The sequence below is a fragment of the Ascaphus truei genome, chromosome 2, assembly GCF_040206685.1.
Source record: "Ascaphus truei isolate aAscTru1 chromosome 2, aAscTru1.hap1, whole genome shotgun sequence".
NCBI classification, from domain to species: domain Eukaryota; kingdom Metazoa; phylum Chordata; class Amphibia; order Anura; family Ascaphidae; genus Ascaphus; species Ascaphus truei.
The window spans coordinates 61,572,088-61,595,377 of NC_134484.1; the positions used below are offsets into that span (position 1 = coordinate 61,572,088).

At 45.9% G+C, this 23,290-nt stretch overlaps 1 protein-coding gene across 43 annotated transcripts in view; it reads right to left on the reverse strand.

The window, feature by feature from the left end:
- Positions 1 to 23,290, reverse strand: part of RIMS2 (regulating synaptic membrane exocytosis 2) — an 814,155-nt gene that overhangs the window by 730,389 nt on the left and 60,476 nt on the right. For 37 of the 43 annotated variants that reach the window (XM_075582507.1, XM_075582506.1, XM_075582509.1 and 34 more), the window contains exon 2: positions 21,578 to 21,610. The exons of the other annotated variants lie outside the window; for them this stretch is intronic. In XM_075582507.1, coding sequence (XP_075438622.1) covers positions 21,578 to 21,610 — 33 coding nt within the window. The remainder of the gene's footprint in view (positions 1 to 21,577; positions 21,611 to 23,290) is intronic. 43 annotated transcript variants of the gene reach the window in all.

Sequence of the window (23,290 nt, forward strand, 5' to 3'; positions counted from 1 at the left end):
GAATTTATACATAGTGCCATGTTAGACTTGGCATTGACAATAAGTTGGCATTTACAGTATTTTGTCTGACTCAGCTCATATTTAATTACCTGCAAAATCACAAGTACATTAAGGAACAAAAAAAAGTTATTTCTTCTTCATTCATATTAAAATCTTGCAAAACTGTTGGCATTTATCAATGAATAGAATTGTAAAGCAGAACTTATACAGTATATGTGTGTGTTGGCAGAGTAAAGTAAAAAGTCATGCAGATTGCAAAATACAGACAAACAGATGTAATGTAAGAACGTGCTGAGAAACACATTGTGCTACATCGACCTCATCCACCAGGCCATGTGAGGTGACACTGTAATAACGTAAGTCCAGTTTTAATATAATGCCAGATAAAAATTAGAACCCATCACAATGCGATCATTTTAAAGTCGTTTAAAGTCGTTTCACCATTGGACAACCATCAAAGTTCCTTGTCTAATCATATCCCTCTTTCCACCTCTTACAAATGTGCTCAGGAAGCAGAGGGAATGATTGGAAGGTGTTTAAATGGGATGCTGTATGTATGTGTATGTATAATATATATATATATATATATATACAGTGTTCGACAATCCTATACATTTACTCGCCCGGGGCGGGTGGATTTAACCCCCAGGCGAGTAAACATTGGCCCAAGCAGCACACGTGTTTTTTTTTTAAATTTCCCCCGTTCGCGCTGAAATTTCCCTGCTCGCGCTTAAAAAAAAAAAAAAAAAACTCCCCCTACCTGACTGCTGTTTGGCGCGCGCTCCCAGGATTTGTGGGCGCGCAGCCAGGCTCTATATGAGCCCGCCCCCAACGAGCAGCCATTCTTTCTGCCCGGACATCAAGAGTAAGTACACGCCATGCTGGGCCCCTCTGCTCCTTCCCTGCGATCCCCCTGGTCCCCACATGGCTCCCTACTCCCCACCGCGGCAGCTCTCCTGTCCCCGTCCCCTTTCCCTGTCCCCTTCCCCTCCTCCTGTCCCCTTCTTCTGCTCCTGTCCCCTTCCCCTCCTCCATTCCCCTGCTCCTGTCCCCTTACCCTCCTCCTGTCCCCTGCTCCTGTCCCCTTCCCCTCCTCCTGTCCCCTGCTCCTGTCCCCTTCCCCTCCCCCGCCTGTCCCCTGCTCCTGTCCCCTTCCCCTCCTCCTGTCCCCTGCTCCTGTCCCCTTCCCCCTCGATCCACCGATCGCTGCCCCGGGCGGGAGGTCCCCACTGCTTGCAGCCCGGTTGGCGTGCGGGGGGGGGGGGGGAGGGGGGGGGACTCTGCCCTGGGGACTCTGCCCTAACCACGTGACTCCCACCTACCCTGCCGCCTCCCCGCCAGCTAGCTTCATGCCGCCGCGGCTGGGGGGAAGAAGCAGTCTGCAAAGCTGCTTGGCCGCGCACTGTGAAGACATGCCGGCGAGAAGAGCAGGGTAGTGGCGGCCACTGCGGGGCTGACTGTCCCCTGGGGGATACCTCGCCACGTGCCTCCCACCCACCCTGCCTCCCAAAGCTTCCAATATGCCCGCGTGAGGTATGGGGGGGGGGGGGTGTCGGCCTGCCCCCCCCCACGAGCGGGGGGTGGGTGGGGGAGGAGCGTGGTGGTGGTGCTGGTCGTGGCCTTTCCTTGTGTGTGTGTGTGTGAGCAAGTGTATGGGAGCATGTGTATGTGTGTATGTGTATGGGAGCATGTGTATGTGTGTATGTGTATGGGAGCAAGTGTATGTGTGTATGTGTATGGAGCAAGTGTATGGAGCAAGTGTATGGGAGCAAGTGTATGTGTATGGGAGCATGTGTATGGGAGCAAGTGTATGTGTGTATGGGAGCATGTGTATGTGTGTGACACCAGAGGTACCCCCCCAATCAGTCACCACCCCCCCCAATCAGTCACCACCCCCCCAATCAGTCACCACCCCCCCAATCAGTCACCACCCCCCAGTCAGTCACCACCCCCCCAGTCAGTCACCACCCCCCCAGTCAGTCACCACCCCCCCCAGTCAGTCACCACCCCCCCAGTCAGTCACACCCCCCCCGTCAGCCCCCCCCGTCAGTCACCCCCCTCAGTCAGTCACCCCCCCCAGTCAGTCACCCCCCCCCCCCCAGTCAGTCACCCTCTCTGTGTATCACCCACCCTCTGTGTGTCACCCACCGTTTCTCCCCTCTGTGTCTCTCCCCCCACACTCTCTCTTTCCCCCACACTCTCTTTCCCCCACACCCTCTCTCTCTCCCCCCACACCCTCTCTCTCCCCCCCACACCCTCTCTCTCTCCCCCACACCCTCTCTCTCTCCCCCACACTCTCTCTCTCCCCCACACCCTCTCTCTCTCCCCCCACACCCTCTCCCCCACACCCTCTCTCTCCCCCACACCCTCTCTCTCTCCCCCCACCCTCTCTCTCCCCCACACCCTCTCTCTCCCCCCTCTCTCTCTCTCTAACTCTCCCCCACTCTCTCTCTCTCCCCCCACTCTCTCTCTCTCTCCCCCACTCTCTCTCCCCCCCACTCTCTCTCTCCCCCACTCTCTCTCTCTCCCCCACTCTCTCTCTCTCCCCCACTCTCTCTCCCCCCCACTCTCTCTCTCTCTCCCCCCACTCTCTCTCTCTCTCCCCCCACTCTCTCTCTCTCTTCACCCCACTCTCTCTCTCTCTTCACCCCACTCACTCTCTCTCTCTCCCCCCACTCTCTCTCCCCCCCCCACTCTCTCCCCCCCCACTCTCTCTCCCCCCCCACTCTCTCTCTCCCCCCCCACTCTCTCTCTCTCCCCCCCACTCTCTCTCTCCCCTCCCACTCTCTCTCTCTCTGCCCCACTCTCTCTCCCCTCTCTCTCTCTCTCCTCTCTCTCTCCCCCCACTCTCTCTCTCCCCCCCACACTCTCTCTCTCTCCCCCCCACACTCTCTCTCTCCCCCCCACACTCTCTCTCTCTCCCCCACTCTCTCTCCCTCCCCCCACTCTCTCCCTCTCCCCCCCCCACTCTCTCTCTCCCCCCCCACTCTCTCTCCCCCCCCCACTCTCTCTCTCGCTCCCCACTCTCTCTCTCCCCCCACTCTCTCTCTCTCCCCCCCCCACTCTCTCTCTCTCTGCCACCACTCTCTCTCTCTCTGCCCCCACTCTCTCTCTCTCTCTCTGCCCCCACTCTCTCTCTCTCTTCTCTCTCCCCCACTCTCTCTTTCTCCCCCCACTCTCTCTCTCTCCCCCCACACTCTCTCTCTCTCCCCCCACACTCTCTCTCCTCCCCCACACTCTCTCTCTCCCCCCCCACACTCTCTCTCTCTCCCCCCCACACACTCTCTCTCTCTCTCCCCCCCCCACACACTCTCTCTCTCTCCCCCCCACTCTCTCTCTCCCTCTATCTCTCTAACCCCCCCACACTCTGGATCGCTTATTTACCCTATATATCTTACTTGCCCTATACTACACCGAAATAACCTATACTGCTGTCTTCCAGATCTGACTCAAGCTTCACACGGAAGATATCGGAATCCCCCCTAACCCAGAAGACAGGTAGGGAACACATCCCCTCCAATGTGTAACATTGCGGGAATGAGGTACCTGGACATTGAGGGACTGCGGATCAGGTAAGATCCCAGGCGGGATTACTGCTTTAGATATTGTGAAGCGGGGGCGTCCAGACACTGGTTAAGAGGTTCAGGAAACTAGTCATTCACATCTGGCTTTTATTTCTAGATCTGAAATTTACTCACACACACACGTAACAAGGCCTAATTGTAGTATAATGTAATACAATAAATACATTTATGTCAAAAATTAATGTTGTTCTGACTAGGAATTTATTAAATGTATTTTATTTATATATTTTATTTTAAAGCGGGGTTGGGGGCGGGACTAGGGTTGGGGGCGGGACTAGGGCGGGGTTGGGGGCGGGACTAGGTGGCGAGTAGATTTTTTGGTTGGGCGAGTAGATTTTTGGGTGATTTGTCGAACACTGTATATATATATATATATATATATATATATATATATATATATATATATATATATATATATATGCAGTGGTTGACAAATCACCAAAAAATCTACTCGCCACACAAAAAAATCTACTCGCCACCTAGTACCAAACGTGTGCTGCTTGGGCCAATATTTACTCGCCCGGGGGTTAAATCCACTCGCCCGGGGCGAGCAAATGTATAGGTTTGTCGAACACTGTATATATGTATGTATGTTTGTATATATGTATGTATATGTAACGGGTATTCCCCCACCCAATCGCATATAGAGTGTATGTGAGGGGGAACCTATATGTTACCAGGTGTGGTGAAGTATACCTGTCAGGCTCACAGGAGGTCTGAGCCTCCGCTAGTGAGAGCCTGGCGTGAATCCTCTGGAACGTTTCTTGTCAGCGCCTCCACCTATGTGAGCTTCAAGGAGTGTAGAGTGGCCCTCACATAGGAACATCCATAAAGTAACCAGCCCACACCAAAGGTTATGGCTAAAAGGGTTTACTATATGGCAAATAACACAACACAACATACTTCAACAATATGACATTGACAGTGTCCCTCTATAACACTAATAGGCACAAATACCCGGTCACCACGCAGGGCTTGTACCCCACACGTTATATCAATAGTCCCAAATGTCCCACAATACCCCAAGTGAGTGACTGTTGGTAAAGTTGGTGCACTTGATGACTGACTGTACCTGCCCAGTGCTCCAGCACCTGAGGCTGCAGGTTCTTAATAAAGGATCCGCAGCTCTGCGATCTCCCCTGTGACGTCCTGCAACTCTGCCTGGCGGTGGGTGACTCCCGCATGGAGTGATCCACCTTTGGAAAGTCTCTTGCTGCAGAGCCTGTCTGAGCCCAGACGCAGGCCGCGATCACTGAGTGCAAATGGCACCGGTGATATCACATAGAACTGGGTACTATAGAAAGCAACCCCCCCTTGCACTGAAAGGGGCCTTCCCTGAAACTGCCAAACTAACTGCTGTGGCTGCACTGCAAGCCACACTGTCTCTTCTTGTCAGAGCCCACAGCACTGCAGCTGAGGGCAGGGTCCCTACCTAAGGGGCCTTCCCTATGAACTTACCCACTAATCTAGTGGGAAGTGGGGCCTACCTTGGCCTGGGGTGTCTGGGGCCTAGTACAGCAGAGCACTGCAGCTGTGTACACTACCTTCCCCAATCGCTTCCTGGATCCAACTGACAAAACCCTGTCTGCACACAACATTGTTGCAACTTTGCAGCATGAGAAGCTGCCAGCTCTATTGGCTTCAATGCTGCCTGTGACCAGGGTGAAAGTGCAGTCCCCAGAGGCTGCTGGGAATTGTAGTTCTTGGTACAGCTCTTTCCTATGGGGACCGCGTGCGCGATCTTTACTGCGCATGTCTGAATCTGTAATGGCCGCCGCTACTCTTAACTGAGCATGCGCAACTTCCAAGAGCTCTTGCACACATGTAATGGCCACCTCTATGCTTGCCAACCTCTGTGCATTGCACGGCACAGGCGCGAACTCCCGCGCCAACCTCAACATGGCCGCCGCGATTGCTCTGCTTACGCGCAAGCCTCCGCACATGCGCGAACACATTAAACATGACGGCGTCCTGCCGCAGCTGCCACCGGGAGCCCCCGGGAATGCGCTCGCCCCCGCAGCAGCACACACGCAAGGGGGAAAGAAACCTGCAGACAGGGGGACCAGAGGGACCCTGGCTACATATATATATCTTATACTATATTAGTGAAAGCACTGTATGCCTGTCTGGATGTCCGGTGTCCCTAGGGGAAATCTCATTGGTCCCTTGGGCCGCCCACCCCCGCACACCTCTCATTGGCCTGAGGCAGATTGACCACACACACACACACACACACACACACACACACACACACACACACACACACACACACACACACACACACACACACACTAGGTAGGGGGGGGTGTTACATACATTAGCTTGGAGCGCGCCCCCTTGGGGGGGCGCACGATTATGTAGGGGGGGCGCGAGCAGCTTGCAGGGAAACCTGGGGGCGCTCCGTGCTGCTGCTTCTATGTCTGTGTCTTGCAGAGGGGGCGGGGCCAGAAGATCCGTGCTGCTGCTTCTATGTCTGTGTCTTGCAGAGGGGGCGGGGCCAGAAGCTCCGTGCTGCTGCTTCTATGTCTGTGTCTTGCAGAGGGGGGCGGGGCCAGAAGCTCCGTGCTGCTGATTCTATGTCTGTGTCTTGCAGAGGGGGCGGGGCTTCTCTCTGCACACAGACAAGCCTTCCTTCTCTTCCTGTCTGCTTCCCGTTTTCAGCAGCATGGGGGTTGGGGGATCGGAGCATGTCGCCCCCCCAGGTGAAATTGTGGACTGATTAAGTGTGTGTGTGTATTGGTGGTGGTGGTGGTGGTGGTGGGGGGGGGGGGGGGGGGGGAGTGATTGAGTGTGTGTGTGGGGGGATTGAGTGTGTGTGTGGGGGGTGGGGGAGATTCCGCCAGGGACAAAGCGGTCGACTTTAATACGGAGCCGGTCAGTATAGCTAACCAATCTACCCCTCTCACAGAAATTTCGGAGGACTTGAGCATTCTACCCCCAGTTCCAGACCCTCTCAAAGGGGACGTCCTAGTGGTAGAGCAGGAACCTCTGATGACAGAAACCGTGGAGAAAGAGGCGCCTGATGTCTCTACCCTGGTGGTCAACGCCGCTGCTAGTCCACCTACCTCGGAGGTGGAGGTTGTGGAGGGCCCGTGTGCCCAAATAGACATTCTAGATTCAGGTCCTGAGCCGGAGCCGCCGAAGGCCGAGCTACCGATGTTGGAACCCCAGATGTTGGTTCCAGACCCGGTTCGTGAGCAGGAACCACAGAGCTCAGACCAGCAGACTCCGGAATCACAGGGTAAGGTGTCTCTGCCCCCATCCCCTCTTGGTGATTCCAGCGACCAACAACCAGCTGTGGTGATCGCCAGCCGGCGGACCACACCAGTGAAGCTGGAGATAAAGAATCAACTACCTCAGTTGCAGTGAATCCTGTATGGGCCCGTGTGCCCTACAATGGCCAGTCCGGCCTACTCCAATGGTACCATCGGTCCTAGGCTGGGGACCAGTACCTAACGAAGACCAGGGTGAGTTGACTGCCCCAGGGGTGTCGGGTGTGAGCCTCCAGGTGACCGCGGAGCACGATAGCTCCTTGAGTCTGGCCACCAGGGTGAATGGCTCCACTCGGCATCACGTCCTGGCGGAGGTGTCTCCCTTAGCAGCCAGCTGTCCAGTTGTGCGAGTGGACCAGTACCTACCGCCTATCGTCAAGGCAAAGAGAAAAGTCAGCCCCATCGTGATGTCCAGTGAAACACAGATGGTACCTGACAGTGTTCCAGATGAAGAGGAACCATCGCAAGCCAGCGGAGTGGTGAGGAACCTCCTAACTCCCCACAGTCTCCGATGGAGGTGGCAGTGGAAAAGGCCCGAACTAAGGCTCCTAACCTAAGTATGAGCCTGTGCGCTCCGACCCAAATGGTCCCAGGACTGGGATCCAATGCTCCCGAGTTTCCAGCAAATAGGTGGACTGCTCCAGAAGTGCCGGGGGCAGGTCCCGAGACAGCCGAGGTGGGAACTAACAGCGTCCCCGAGGACCTGTTGGCCACCGTGAATCACCGCAGTGGTAAGGTATCTACCCTTTACTCCCTGCCGGGTGAAACAGAGACTTTGAGGAAAGAAACATTGTCAATTGCTCGCTTCCCAGTGGAAGCCTCGCAAGTACGTAGGGACAAGGACTGTGTGGCGAGGGATTTAGTAAAAATTGCCTCCTTTAAGCCCAAAAAGGAGCGCTCCATTCACCATGTGGTGGACCGCGGAAAAGGTCAAGACCTCCTGGCCTACTGCATCCATGCCACGGATGGCCGGGTAAAGGTCTGGCCAAGAGACATGGTACTATTCCATCCACCAGGGGGAGGAAGTAATAAGGACCCTGTGACTGTTGCCCTCGAGCGTGCTATCCAAGAGATTCTTCCAGGGGAGGCTCACGAATGTAAAAGTGAGGTACCTCCACATGATCAGTTAGGGGCACCCCACAAATGGTCTCAGCAAACAGCAATCACTCAGCTGGCCTCAGTTATCATATGTGATCTGTCTTGTACCCTGTGGTGTAAAGTCAACCGTGTTAAGTTGTACGTATCATGCTATGCATTTTTATTGTATAACCTTGTGCCGAGTGATGTCGTTCCCCAAGCGGGGACGTTGGATTTTTCACCATGGGGAGGATGTAGCCAGATTCCCCTTTTGAGAGCTGACCCCCCTCCTTCTTGGGCTCACAGCCGCCGCTCGCGAGGTGAGGGGACAGGTGCGCGAGCAGCACACTACCTCTCAGATGCGGCCGGTTGCCGGGGACGCGATTGGGCCGTTGCTAGGGCCGTGGTCGCGTCGCGAGGGTCCCGGCGGCTCGCGGTGAAGGAAGCCACCATTGCGGGTTGCGTTGTGCATGCGCAGGAGACAGAGGTACCGGGAGGCTCACAGACAGGTCGCGCATGCGCAGTGGTAAGCGCGCGAACCCTAGCCTACCAGGGAAGGCTCTTGGAAGGGACTATAAGTCCCATGAGCCTCTGCAGTGCCCCACATGACGCCAGGGAGCCAATAGGGCTTAGGTTCTCCCTGGAGAGGGAGAATAGATACATTTCGCGGGCTTGCAGCACGCTAGTCAGTCAGAGCCAGGAGCAGCCAAGGGAAGGAGGTAGGGTGCAGGAGTCAGTGACTCCCTGCACTAGGCCAGCAGCCCCCAAGGCCCCAGCTAGCCCTGAGTCACCCAGTAGTGTGAGTGTGTCAGGGACAGGCCCCAGGTTAGGGACCCTGCCACTTACTTTCTAGAGCCAGTTAGGGACACAGCAGAAGCTGCGCGTCCGTCCAGAGGTTTGGGCTCAGACCTTAGCTGTCGTTGCAGTAGCCATCCGGGTGGGATCGCCCCGGACGGTAGCTCCTGCATTCAGCCGACATCAGCCTTCGGATCCTTTGTGAAATCCCTTGGCAGGTCCGGGCACCAGAGTGTCCGGCAGGTAATCCACAAGTGCACCAACGAGCTCTCTCACATTCACACGGGACCTAGTGGCTGCGCAGTCACACATACACATCTCACTTGAAGGGTGGGGTAATACTGTGTGGGGCTACTGGACACTGGGTGGGATCATCCGGTCGGGTTTGTGAGGGAAGGTAGCGTCCTGCGCGACGCGGTTGTTAGTGTCTCCTCTAGGGAGGGACACCTGTTGATATACGTGCATCTGCTTATGGTTATTATATGCAAGTACGTTCTATGCTCACAAGTAAAGTCATTGATTGTTTACATACGTTGTGTGGAGTGATATTAATGTGTCCTGTGAGGAACAATTCCTGCTCTGATAGGAACCATCGCAGGTGGAGGCGCTGCACCGAGTACAGGGTTACTCCTAATATAATTGCCCCAGGTTCCCCCTTGCGGAAGCTCAGCCCTCCTGTGAGCCTAACAGGTAAAGCACCACACCTGGTAACACTAAGTTCCCCGCACCCACACTATATCTGCGATTGGGTGGGGTGGAATACCCGTTACACTAACATATTCAGCCTGTGAATATTCAGTTGGGGGCCTATCCAGACAGAACATCATGGAGAATGCTGCTATTCCTAGTCCTGATCTTGGCTTGTTTGAAGGTTCTTGAGAACAGATGGCCTCTTTCATTGTTCATATTGTTAGGCCTTGTATTGGCCTTACTATACTGACACTAACAGATGCTGTAAGCATTTTGTGAATGACAAAAGGATGCATAGACTGGGGGTAGGCACTCCTCTCTGTGATTATCAAATCCAATTCTCTAGAACAGATAAGAATGAATACTGTGACTCAGTTAACTGGAACATGATCCTTTCATTCATTGTTGTGCAGTGGTATAATATTAATAATATTAAGGGTGTTACAAAACGTGAAGTGTTTATTCAGTCTCTATTGCTTTTAAAACAATATTAGGCATACGTACAGGTTGTCTGAACCAAATGCTGTCACACCCTTCTGCTACAGATACAACAATCCACTTTTATCTGCTAAATATGTACATTTACTTTATGTATGCCTAATTTATTTCCAGCTTACATTCTAGTTCACGCATTTTATTTTCTATTAAAAAACCTAAAAGGAAAATACTTTCCTACTGTTCTACAAAACCTACTGTATGAAATCCAAGAAAGATCATAGTCTAAAGCAACATAATTTACTAATATCATTCTATGTTACTGTATGGTTAACCCACTGAGGTTTAATATTATTCTATATATGCCAAATCGGCCTTTTAGTGTTTTCGAGCTAAAATAGACTTTTGTTAAGGATTTTTGGACAATAATGGAAAGAAAAGCCACTTTTGCATATATACAGTATATAATTACGCTCTTGGGGGCCAATTCACTAAGCTTCGATACATTTATTGCATTACCAAATGTGTTTGTATGTTCCTACCAAACGCTGTGAAATTTGTGTGAAACCGGTATTCACTAAGAAAAACCGCATTTTTTATTAGCGTTTGATTTAAAAAATGCCATACCGCACTAATTTGTATTTGCTTAAAGAGCTAAATGAACTTAACATTCCATTTAGCTCCTGCAGTCTGGAAGAGAGAACTGCATCTTCCTGCACAGCTCTTAGAGGGGATTATGCTATTTAAATTTTAATTAAAATAACACAGGATTGAAGCAGGGGATCTCTGGAGCTGAACCATATTAATTTCAGGTCCGGGGACCCCCTGGTTCCTGAGATACAGGCTTCCGTAAGGGGTGCCGGTATCTCCGGCAAGTTTAAATGTCCCGGTCACGTGACGACGGAGATGTAAGCTTGCTGGAGATACCGGCACCCCTACGGAGGCCTGTACCTCAGGTTATTCAAATTAAAACATAGCTTTACCTGGTTTGTTGGTGGTAGAGGGGCTGGGTGAAGCTTGTAGTTGCCCTGGGGTGGGTGGTTAGGCCTTGCGGGAGGGGTTATCCCCTTCAGCACCTTAGTGGTAGTAACCGCTAAGGTAATGAAGAGTTAACTTCTCCGACAACCCTTCCAGGAGGCCTAACCACCCACCCTGGTGTAACTGCAGCTTCACCCACCTCCTCTATCAACAACAAAGCAGTTCCTGCTATTTAACCCCTTCATTACCTTAGCGGTTAGCCACTAAGGTAATGAAACTGGGCTGAAATGTAATTTTTATTATCTTGGATTGATTCCAGGGTGTCACTGGAGCTGAAATGAATGCGGGTCAGCTCTGGTGAACCCCGGATTCAATCCTATTTAGTAAAAATTAAACGAAAAGCCATCATCTGCAAAGCGTGATTCCAAAAAGAATGCGAGTGTTAAACCCGCGATTTGCATCTCCGAGCTTTGTGAATAGCAGCAACTGGCAAAAAATGGGAGTTTGGGCTTTTTTTCAGCTACCGCACGGCTTGTAATAGCAAGAGCGATAACGCTTGTTAAAAAGACGTTTTCAAGCGAAATAGCTTTTTGAAAACCACCTACACATGCAAAATCGCTTGGGAAGTGCAATTAACCAGCGTTTAGTCACGTGTTGAAGTTTTAGTGAATAGGCCCCTTAGCCTCTTATGACAACTTTTGAAGTTGACATTAAGAATGAACTTCAATTAATTGTTAACAATTCTCTTGTCTTAGACCTCTTAATTTTGTAAATTTTCTACTTTAGTTTGACCTTCCACAAAAGTAAAAGTAAAAAGTCTGTGATACTTGATTGAAATATGCATTCTAGAGGGATGCTTTTGCTTTGTGTTGTGAGGTAGCACTGTTGAGATATCAGTTTGGAGGTGTATGATACGGCAAGAATGACTTTTTTCTTACACGTGAATGATAAAGGAAAAAAGATGGCCACTACGGACTCTCTTCAAAACACTTCTTTTATTGTGTGTTAGCCAACGTTGTGGCTGCTCACAGGCAGCCTTTCCCACAGCCGTAGCTAAATATAAACTGGGCAACCTTTTACACCCTTGACTGCCTTCCGCTCTCCTCTTCCGGCACGTGTTGTCCTCTGTGTATGCAGATGTATATGTATGAACGCTGCGTGCCGAGATGGGAGGGAGAAAGACATTCAAGGAACCGTGACAAGTTTTTATTTAGCTACTGCTGTGGGAAAGGATGGCTGTGAGCAGCCGAAACGTTGGTTAAGACACAATAAAAGAATTCTTTTGAAGAGAGTCTTAGTGCCCATCTTTATTTCCTTTGTCTACAATACTTACTTGGACCTTTGCAGGGAGACTCCCTTAAATGAGAGCACCGTCCAGGTAAGTTGTTGAACTTAACACACACTCCTCCTCACCTTTTTAACTTGGGAGGTCTTTTCACTTTGCTGCAAGAACAGGGCCTACTATGGTTCTTCCTCTCATACAGAGGTAAAGGGAAGGGTTCACAGTTTAGTATTAGGACCTGCGTTAATTTGGTTATACCTTGACGTTTGGTATGCAGGCTTATGACGCTTTGGCCAAAGGGTTTAACTAAATAACTTAATAATTATTATTATTGTAACGGGTTTCCCCCCCCCCAATCGCAGATTATACTGTGGGTGCGGAGAAACATACGGTGTTACCATAGGTGTGGTGCGTTACCTGTTGGCTCACAGGAGGGCTGAGCTTCCGCCACGGGGAACCTGGGGCAATATATACTAGGGGTAACCACTTACTCAATTCAGCGCCTCCACCTGCGATGGCTTTGGGGGAAACTCCTAGGGGTCTACAGGGGTTAATAACCTGCCCAACCCCCCTAACTCTTCCCAGTCATGACTACTACTTAACTGATCCCAGCGCCTGCAGCAACAAGCTGTGACCCACTGGATGCTCGCAGCCAAAGTGCTGAGCAACAAGGTGCCTGCCTGTCAGACCTCACATCACTGACAGCCGTGACTCTGACAAGGCAGCACTACACTAAGGGCAGCATCCCTATCTTGGGCCTCCCTCAGCACTTACCCACTAACCTAGTGGGGAGTTGGGGCCTACCTGGGGTGTGGGTACCTATCTGGGTGCAGGAGCTGCACTCACTCCCCGCACCATTCCTTCCCTCACAGCTCCCTGACTCCAACTGCTAGCGTGGGCTAAGCGCGCGAAATGTATCCTTCTCTTTCCAGCGCAATCCTGCAGCCCTATTGGCTCCTATGAGGCACCTGGTGCCTCCCTCGCTATGCTCCATGGGAGTTGTAGTCCCATAGAGCCTATCTTGGCATTGGGGCCGCGTGCGCACTTGCCCTGCGCATGCGCGAGTCTTTAGGGGCTGCCTCAACCTTTCCCTACCTACTCTCATGCTCGCGCGACTTCCTAAGGCCTGCCGTAACTGGCTAACTAGCCCTGCGCATGCGCAATCTATCTGGGGTCTTCCCGGCGCTCCGGTGCCCTTGCGCATGCATAACGCACCTGCAATGGCGGCGCTCTACTTACCGAGCCACCGGGACCTTAGAGACGCGATCGCGGCCCTAGCGACGGCCCGATCGCGTCCCCGGCAACCGGCCCGCTCCCTTGGAAGCAGCTGTCTGGTCCGTCGCTGGCTCCGGCGGCACCCGCGACCCTGCTGCACCAAGAGAGGGGGGTCTCAAGGAGCTGCTGGAGACCATGGCTACATTATTATTGAAGTATTTAAACTTTATACTTATTACCATATATGTTTTGTCAATTGGATGTAGCATTGGGCACCCCTGTCTTTTGTTGTGTAAGTTGTTGAACTTGTATAATCCTTTATTGGAGTACACAAGACTTTTCTATTTGTTGATTCTTACTGTACATATGAATGAATCATTTCTAAGGGCTTTAAAAAAAAAAATCATATCTGAGGGAGAAATATGTTAAACCTTTCAGTTTCAATATGTCTATTTACACAAACCCAATACCATAAGCACTGTGACACCAGGATCACAGTTTCAGCAATTACATGGCACTAACCACTTTTTTTGGTTTCACAGAACAGAACAGAAAGTCCTTCTCTCTGAAAGCCATAGCAGTGATTAGAGGCAGGAGTGATGAGGAAACATATGACAGAATGGGAATGTCACAAAGACCATGGTATTGTAGTTCTTCTAGCATTCTCCCAATGTCACATGGGCACTCAGAAATCTCAATAAGGCTTCAGGTTCCCTTACAGAATATTTTAGGGAGATTGTGCAATAATTGAATCCTTCTCAATACAGTATTACTAAATTTCCCAGGTCCTAAGTAATACTGGAGATACAAGAAAAGGGACGGAGCACAGCAGAAATAATTGCAGGGCTAGAGTGTGGGTACATAAAAGGCCATATAAAAAGAAGGCAAAAGATCCTTCAATGCGTTTCGTGCCCACACTGGCGCTTTGTCAAGAAGTCACCAACGTACATATATTCAGCATTAAATCTTGTTGCAAGCAATGAATAAAGATATCTATATTAATTCTCTCTAAATTAGACATTTTAATCTTAGGTTGTTATAGAGCCAATAAACTAGCTGTATTGTAATAATGGGTTTGATGAAAACTCTAGTGCTGTGCTCTTACACTACATTAATGAGACATGATTATAAACAATCAAATATATTAAGAAATATAAAAAATTTAATAAAACTATATACAGATATTGAATGCACTTGCTTACTACTAAGTATAGAGCAAATTAATATATATTGTAATGTTTATTGGGGGTAGAGGGGGGGGCGAAGGGGGTAGTTGCCCCAGGGTGAGTGGTTAGGCTTCTCGGGTGGGTAGTGGGAGGGGTTACCCTTTTCATTACCATAGTGCTTACTGCCGCTAAGGTAATGAAGGGGTTAACCACTCCCGCATCCTTCCCAGTAGGCCTAACCACCCACCCTGGGGCAACGACCCCCTTCACCCACCCCCTCTACCCCCCAATAAACCAGGTACACTGGCTTAACCCCTTCATTGCCTTAGCGGCGAGCGGCTAAGGTAATGAAGCTGTTTTTATTCTATCTTGATAACACAGTATTGAATCAGGGGGTCTCTGGAGCTGAACCGCATTAATTTCAGCCTTGTGGACCCCCTGCTTCCCGAGTTACAGGCCGGTATCCCCCTGCTTTGTTTAAATCTCCCGCATTAAAGGAGAATTTAAACATGGCGGGGATACCGGCACCCCATACCGGGGTCTGTAACTTGAGAAGCAGGGGTTCCCCGACTTGAAATTAATGCGGGTCAGCTGCGTACAATAAAATCAAATCCCTGCGATCGCCTATTTGAGGCACGCAGGGAAAGTGACTGATTCAGTCTCAGTCTTAGTGCGCATCTCTTACAGACAGGTGCAGCCCAGTAGGATTCACACAGCGCGAGTCCCATTCAAACGCAAGGACCCCCGCTGTGTTAATCCGATGGGCCATTACAGCCTGCTGTGCACTGTGCTGCGGACTGTCTCCGATGTGCTCTAGAATATTCCGTGGACGCTGGGCCATAAGAAAAGATTCTATCTGTATATATATTATACATAACAAAATGATGTATTATCCCATAGGAGTATTTTATAGATCACGTTATCAAAATAGAAGAGAATATGATGAAGCAAATAGAATATCTAATACGTACTATATGATAAGCATCTGTCATGATAAGAAAAGGGAAACCTAATCACTAAGTCAAAAAGAAATAAATAAGGAATAATACAAAATAAACAAACAATAAAGAATATTGATACCATTCACCAAAAATGACATAATTCATAATCACATTGAAACCATGAGGGGTTAAGGTTCTCAAGGTGAATATCCAGTACATCTCTCAACAATCAAGTAAATTTAAATGATCTCCACCTCTGATTGGGGTAGGGATGTGTTCTATACCCAACAAAGTGACGTTATTAACACCCCCATGGTTACAACTAGTGAAGTGCCTAGAAACTGGATGTCTAACACCTGCATTCTTAATGGATCGTAGATGTTCCATAATCCTTTGCTTGAGGGGTCTTGTGGTCCTACCCACATAACCCTTGCCACATCCACACTTCAAATAATAAACAACAAAACTTGTGTTGCAATTACAGAAGGCGAGAATCTTGTGTGAATCCTCTGTAATCTTACAGTGTGATGTCTTTAGTAAATTAATAAATGAGCAAACTTTGCAATGTCCACAGTTGAACAAACCTTTTAGTACCTGCAGTCTGTTTCACTCTGGACCGAGAGTCAAACAGACTGGGCAACAGATGACACCAATATTTTGGCTTTTTTTCCCCAGAAGAAACCAGAGGTTTCAAATTGATGTCCCGATTGAGTATATTCCAATGTTTATAAATAATGGATCTATTTTGATTTGCTTGTCTACTTTATTGTTATAAAAAGGTGAACTCTTTTGTATTTGTGTTATTATTATTATGACTGTATATATCATCTTTAGAGGATAACAAATCATATCTATCAGTCCAATACGTGTGGTGAGATCCCTAGATTATTCCATGAAGGTTTCTTCATTAGAACAATTGAGTCTCAATTTTACAAATGATCCCTTAGGTATACCTCTTATTTGGGATCTAGGATGACCACTGTTCGCATTCAAAACGCATTGAGAGAATTAATTTTATGATATCAAGGTCCATAGATTATATACTCAGACCGATATCCTGGACACTGATGTGCATCAGAGATTAAGGATAGGATGGAATGCAAGATACACACTTTTAAAGAATTTTGGACTATTCAGGATATGAATTGTCCACTAGATGAACATTCCACAGAGTTTGGAGTTTCATCTTCCTCTGGACATAGAGGTTCTGGATTGAGGAGGAGCTCAGTATTTTATCCTAGTTATATTAGTGGCACTCACGTGTCCCACATTTGCAAAACTAGTAGAAAAAAAATGTATACGCTTTAGCAAAGGGTTTTGAATTGACCTATTTAAAGACAATAAACTATCGAAATATGAACGGGTTACATTGTTTTGTCTTAAAAAGAATAAATCAATTGTTACAAAAAATGCAGATAAGGGGGGGGGGCAATCGTGGTTCAGCACAAGAATGAAAAGAAGCCCTCCATCAATTACATGACATTAAGTCCTACTCTGAGTTACAGCGGGACCCTACTAAGGTCTTTATGGTAGAACTTAAGAATTTATTAGACTTGGGAAAAATGTAATATATATATATATAGAGTGATCGAGAATTACATTTCTAGTTGTACCGATCTTTCACCATCTCCCAAAGATCCACAAGTCGTTGATGTGTCCTCCTGGAAAACCCGTCATTTCGATCATTGGGACTTTAGGGGGTGAACTTTCTATGTGGACAGTTATCTGCAACCACTTGTACGATCATTGCCTTTCTTTTTAAGGGGTACAACGAACCTTCTCATTGCGTTGGATGGTTAAATAATGACCTATGTGTGACCATGGATGTGACTTCTTTATATACTATAAATTACCATAATAAAGGTATGCTCGCTGCTTGTAATTTTCTAATGGCCTTAGATCTTTCCACTGCACAATACACTTTATCTTGGATTCGATCCTTTTCTTATTAACGCACAATTATTTTCTTTTTGCTTCACACTATTTCTTACAGACACGGTGTTCAGGCCTGGGGACCTCCTTTGCGCAATCTTATGTCAATCTTTTCATGGGACTGTGGGAATCTACACATTTATGGTGATATTAATATCTATCGTTATCATATGTTCTATAAAGGTTGAATTGACGATTTGATATTTATTTGGGATGGGAATGTCATCACATTATTAATATTTTTAGCAACACTGAAAAACAATATTAATCATGTATCATTCACATTCACGCACGAGCACAATAGCCATCATATACATTATCTAAATTTAATTTTATATGTTGATATGAATTGCAATATACAGGTTGGATTTATATCATAAAACGAATTCTCGCAATACCTTTTTGAGAGCGAACAGTGGCTATCATAGATCCCTAATAAGAGGCATAGCTAAGGGACAATTTTTAAGATTGAGACGCAATTGTTCTAATGAAGAAACCTTCCTTGAACAATCTCGGGATCTCTCCACACGTATTTTACAAAGGGATCACAGATCTATAGATATTGAAGAAGCTTTTAACAATGCTTATTGGGCTGATAGAGCATATACAAGAACATGCTATTATTATTATTAGTTATCCTCTAAAGATCATATACTGTACACAGTCATAATAATAACACATTCAAAAGAGAGGTCACTTTTTTATAGAACACAATACAGCAGACAAGCGAATCAAAATAGATCCATTATTTATAAACATTGGAATATACTCAATCTGGACATCGATTTGAAACCTCTGGTTTCTTCTGGTCTATTGGCATCTCATCTGTTTCCCAGTCTGTTTGACTCTCGGTCCAAAGAGTCAGGCAGACTGCGGGTACTAAAAGGTTCGCTCAAATGTGGACATTGTACAGTTTGCCCATTTATGAATTTAATAAAGACATTACACTGTAAAATTACAAAGATTCTACCTTCATTAATGGCAAAACACATTTTAAAGTTTATTATTTGAAATGTGGATGTGGCAGATGTTATGTGGGTAGGACCACAAGACCCCTCAAGCTAAGGATCATGCAACATATATGATCCATTAAGAATGCAGGTGTTAGACGTCCTGTTTCTAGGCACTTCACCAGTTGTAACAATGGGGGTGTTAATAATAACTTCACTTTGTCAATTAGAGGTGGAGATCATTTAAGTTTACTTAATGGTTGAGAGATGTACTAGATATTCTCCTTGAGAACTTTAACCCCTCATGGTATCAATGTCGAATGGGAATTATGTCCTTTTTTATGAATGGTATCGATATTCTTTATTGTTTATTGTGTATTATTCCTTATTTATTTAATTTGTTTCTTAGCGATTAGGTCCCCCTTTTTTCATCATGGGGGATTTTCCTCTTATTCTCTTCTATTTTGATACTGTGCTATATAAAGTACTCCTATGATATAATACATGATTTTGTGATTTATACTGTATATTATATTGCTCTATAATTGGAAGCAAGCAAAGGCATTCATTATCTGTATATAGTTTTTTTTTAAATGTTTTATATTTCTTAGAGTAGATGAATGATGCATGATTATAAACATTCAAATATTTTAAGAACACAGCACGTTATATTTTTCATCAAATTCAGTTTTACAATATATTTAGTTTTTTGACTCTATAACACCCTAAGATCGAAGTGTCTGATTTAGAGAGAATTAATATAGATTGCTTTAGTTATCGTTTGCAAAAAGGTTTACTGAGGGTTTTTTAATATATAGATTTTTATACACGTTTGATTACTATGTGTAGTGTGCATACATGGTTGTTTGTTTTGTGTTGCTCGGCGCCAGAGCCGCCCCATGGTTTCCTTGGCGCCGCCCCGCGTTATCGGGACGCTGACGAGACTTCCGGTTTTGAAGGCTATAAATATGCTAAATATATGTATGTTAGTCACTTCTTAACATAGTGCCAGTATGGGTGAGAAACGCATTGAAAGGTCTGTTTATATGGCTTTTGCTTAAATAAATGTACTTTTACCGTACTCCGCACTCTAGCCCTGCACTTTTATCTGCTGAGCACCACCATCCTTATTTTTTTTTTTTGTATCTCCATTTTCAACATGAATAGCAGTTATCGCACCGACGGAGCTGCACGCGGTTTGGATTTTGACCGGTAGCAAGATTACATGTGAGCACTGCCACTACCCTACATAGCCTTCCACAGCGGGAAACTTCATACAGTATATGAAGATAGCTGAGCTATTGTATATGCATGTTTGCTCTAGATGCTGATTATCTGGGGGGCCAAGTCTGGAAATAATGATATACATTGTTTTGGCATACACAACTACACATAAACGAACTCAGTCTACAATTTCAGTTTTATGATTACAATTTATACACTTTATTACACACACATTGATTGTTTTTTCTCTGAAGCACTGAATGTTGACTTTGTGTTACAGGCATCCTTGGTAATACTGTACAACCGTATGCCCATTCTACCCTCATTCCATGTATGCCCATAGTGCAGATATCTGTAAATCCCAGTGGCACGTTGTAAGTTGTGCCAACTACTAAAGGATCAACGTAATGTTTCTTTACAGATACATGTGCATATAACCTTTCACATTTTTACAAGTCCTTTTGTGTGCATGTACGGACAATAAATATGCTAGCACACTCAAAGAAGATTTGCAGAGGATGTAATGAACAATATTAGTGAATGTCTATCATTTTTACCAGTTCCAGTGTATACTTGCCGTAATCAGTTAGTTAATACCAGTATGTCATCAATCACCTTCATTGGACCCTGTGCTATAGTTCCAACTTATGAGGTGCTGACACGGCAGAGATGGGAGTAATACAGTACATCTCAAGTCATTATTGATTTGGTTTATATTGTCTGGTCTCTATGGTCAGATACAAATGTAAAAAAAAAAGGTTACATGAAGAGTGATAACATATGTCAAAGGTGCAGCTAATTGTTTTGTTGATGTGGCCATTTACATGGGCTGCTGGAACAATTGTAATGAGGAAGGCTTATTTTATTATAAACAAACACAAATAGTGCCCAGTGCTACATCCAATGGCAAAAATACACAGTGAAATATCTATATATTTCTTGAATAAAAGGGTCATTTAGTTTAACACTTTGGCCAAAGCATTGTAAGCCTGTGAGCCCCTCCAAGGCGTGACCATAATTCACAGGTCCGTGTGTTTGTGGGTTTATTTTATTATTCCAAATACATTATTTCAAATAAATAAATGTGTTTCCATAGATGTGTCTTTTTTGGGGGGGGGGTGGCGGGGAGGGGGCTCAATCTCTAAAGGAAGAAAAAGTATTATGACAGGGACAACGAGAATTAGGGACTCAAGCAAAAATATATACAGTATACAGTTACCAATTCCCATTTGTTTTCCAATAATAACATGAACTTGAAAAAACAAAACGGGGTAGCTTGCTGTCCCTTTCGGTCAACGCTATGTTTAGTCCGATGCTCTGCTAACATTAGTTTGTCTGGATAGGACCCCAAATACTGTAAATATAATTTTTTTTTTTTTTTTTTGCAAACCCAAAAGAAAAGGAGCAAAGACCAACTTAACTCTTGAGAAATAAACGATGGATTGACTACCCCAAGCATTTTTAAACATACTAGCCTGTAGTATGCACAAATGCTACAGGCGTACTTAATCTACACAAAGCATCTTACTTACGTCTCAGGCTCCTTTTCATTTTGCTGTTTTGGCTGTGGCTGTAGAACGTTATTAACCAGCTCAGTGATCCCACTAAAGGGAAACCATCTGTTTGAGTAAGCAAATAATGTGATTGTACAACCATGGAAAGAATGTTATAGTCTCAAAAGGATGTCTTACCCAAAACACAAAAAGGAATACAGAAGGCAGAAAAGCTAGTAGCCAATGGGAATGTCAGCTGCAATAATCAGCCAGCCAAAAAAAAATGTAAGAGAAACAAGGTCTTACATTCAAACTAGTCCACAAGCAGGCAGGAGGAAACTCCATCCAACTAGTGTGGAGGAGGTAAGAAGCTGCATGCAGCTGTCTTACAAGCCAGTCACGAAGCAGATGACACACTAGGTGCAGCCTCTCAAGTATTAGTGTTACCTAATACCATCAAAGTTGCAGGAAGCAGAACACGGCAAAAAAATAAAGTAAAAAACAAAAATTCAAGCCTACTGCACTGTGAAGATATTTACTTACTGTGTCAGTTGGGGTTTTTGTTCTTCTTTGACCCTAAAAAGATAAGTTTGCACAGCTGAGTGCAATATATGGCAAAAAAAAACAAAAAACAGTTTTAAGTGCAGTTGTACAAGAAGGTTATCAGATAAAGCAAGCTCACAGGTGCAGTGCGATGGCATCTACCTTCTTGCAGAGGGACGTTGTGCTTTTATTTTAACAGCTTTTTAAAAAAATCCTTCTCATAGAAAACATCAGCTCTGAGATAAATAAATGGGTTACCATATTAGGTTTATAGCTCTCACTATTAGGACATTTTTTTTTTTTAAGGCAATAATGAATAGGTCATTGAAATGTAAGATTCACTCTCGGCACAAATCTGCACTAACAGAGGCTCAGGCTTAATGTAAATGTGCTTTATGCAAAGTTCGGTTATATGTATTATGACCAAGGACAAAATATTGAATGAAATATTGACACATGGTTTATTTACACAACTGCGTTGTTCAAATGCAGAGATCTGTACTGAATATATATATATATATACGCAATGTGTACTATGTGGTGGTGTGTAAAAGTCCTGAACAATTAGACCCCAATGCATCAAGGCAAAAATGGTGCAATTTGGGGGAAACAAGTGCTCCTGGTGTACAAAAGAAAAAAATCTCATTTACTTTCAAAAGGTGTGTGTGTGTGTGTATATCTATCTATCTAATGGAAACAGCCGTGTTAGTCCAGTTGCGAATAAATTAGTACTTCAGTATTACAGTAGGTGATACCTTTTTTTATTTGGACAAACAATTTATGACATAGGACAAGCTTTCGAGAGTTCTCCTCTCTTCCTCAGGTCAGCAATACTGATTAACAAAGGAATCTATGACTATACAAAGGTTAGGAAAGCAGAAAAAAAACAGAGATGTAGATAAGGTACAGTGAGAAAGGGATGTTTGAAGACATTGGAAGGGTAATAAAACGGTGACAAGGAACAGCATTGAGTGGGAGGGGAATGCTGGGGGGGGGGTGGGAAAGGCATGGAAAAGAACATTGGCAGAGAGGCAGGCAGGATAATTACAAACAATTCTGATAATGTGTGAGAAACCCCATATCCGCATTAAGTTCCCTTGTTTTGGTGCCAAAGAGTCTTATCCTTCTGAGTTCAAATGTTTTCCGTTCTTGGGTGCGTTTAAACATTCAATTGAAAATTTTGATTTTTAAATCATTTATGGATGTCCCACTTGTGAGCGGTATCTTCCTTCTTCGTGGTGTTGTATAGAGTGTCTGTGCATATTCATTCTGCCTTGTAGTTTTTGGCTGGTTTTGCCAATGTAGCATCCCTGGTCACATTTGTTACATTGTATCATATATACTACATTCCTGGATGTGCAGCAGTATGATCCTTTAATATTGAGTGTTCCATGGTTGTGACTGTCTGTGGGATCTTGGCATATATGTTTGCAAAGTTTGCAACGTGTGTTGTTGAACGGTCTCTGCCAATGTTCTTATCCACACCTCAGATATTAAGTAAGGATATTAGGAATAGGGCTCAGATACTAAGTGAGGTTATTAGGAATAGGGCTCAGATACTAAATGAGGTTATTAGGAATATTATAAAAGAAATAAAATAATAATTTATAAATTATACATTATAATTAAAATAAAATAATAATTTATAAATTATTTTAATTACAATGTATAATTTATAAATTATTATTTTATAATATTCCTAATTCCCTATAC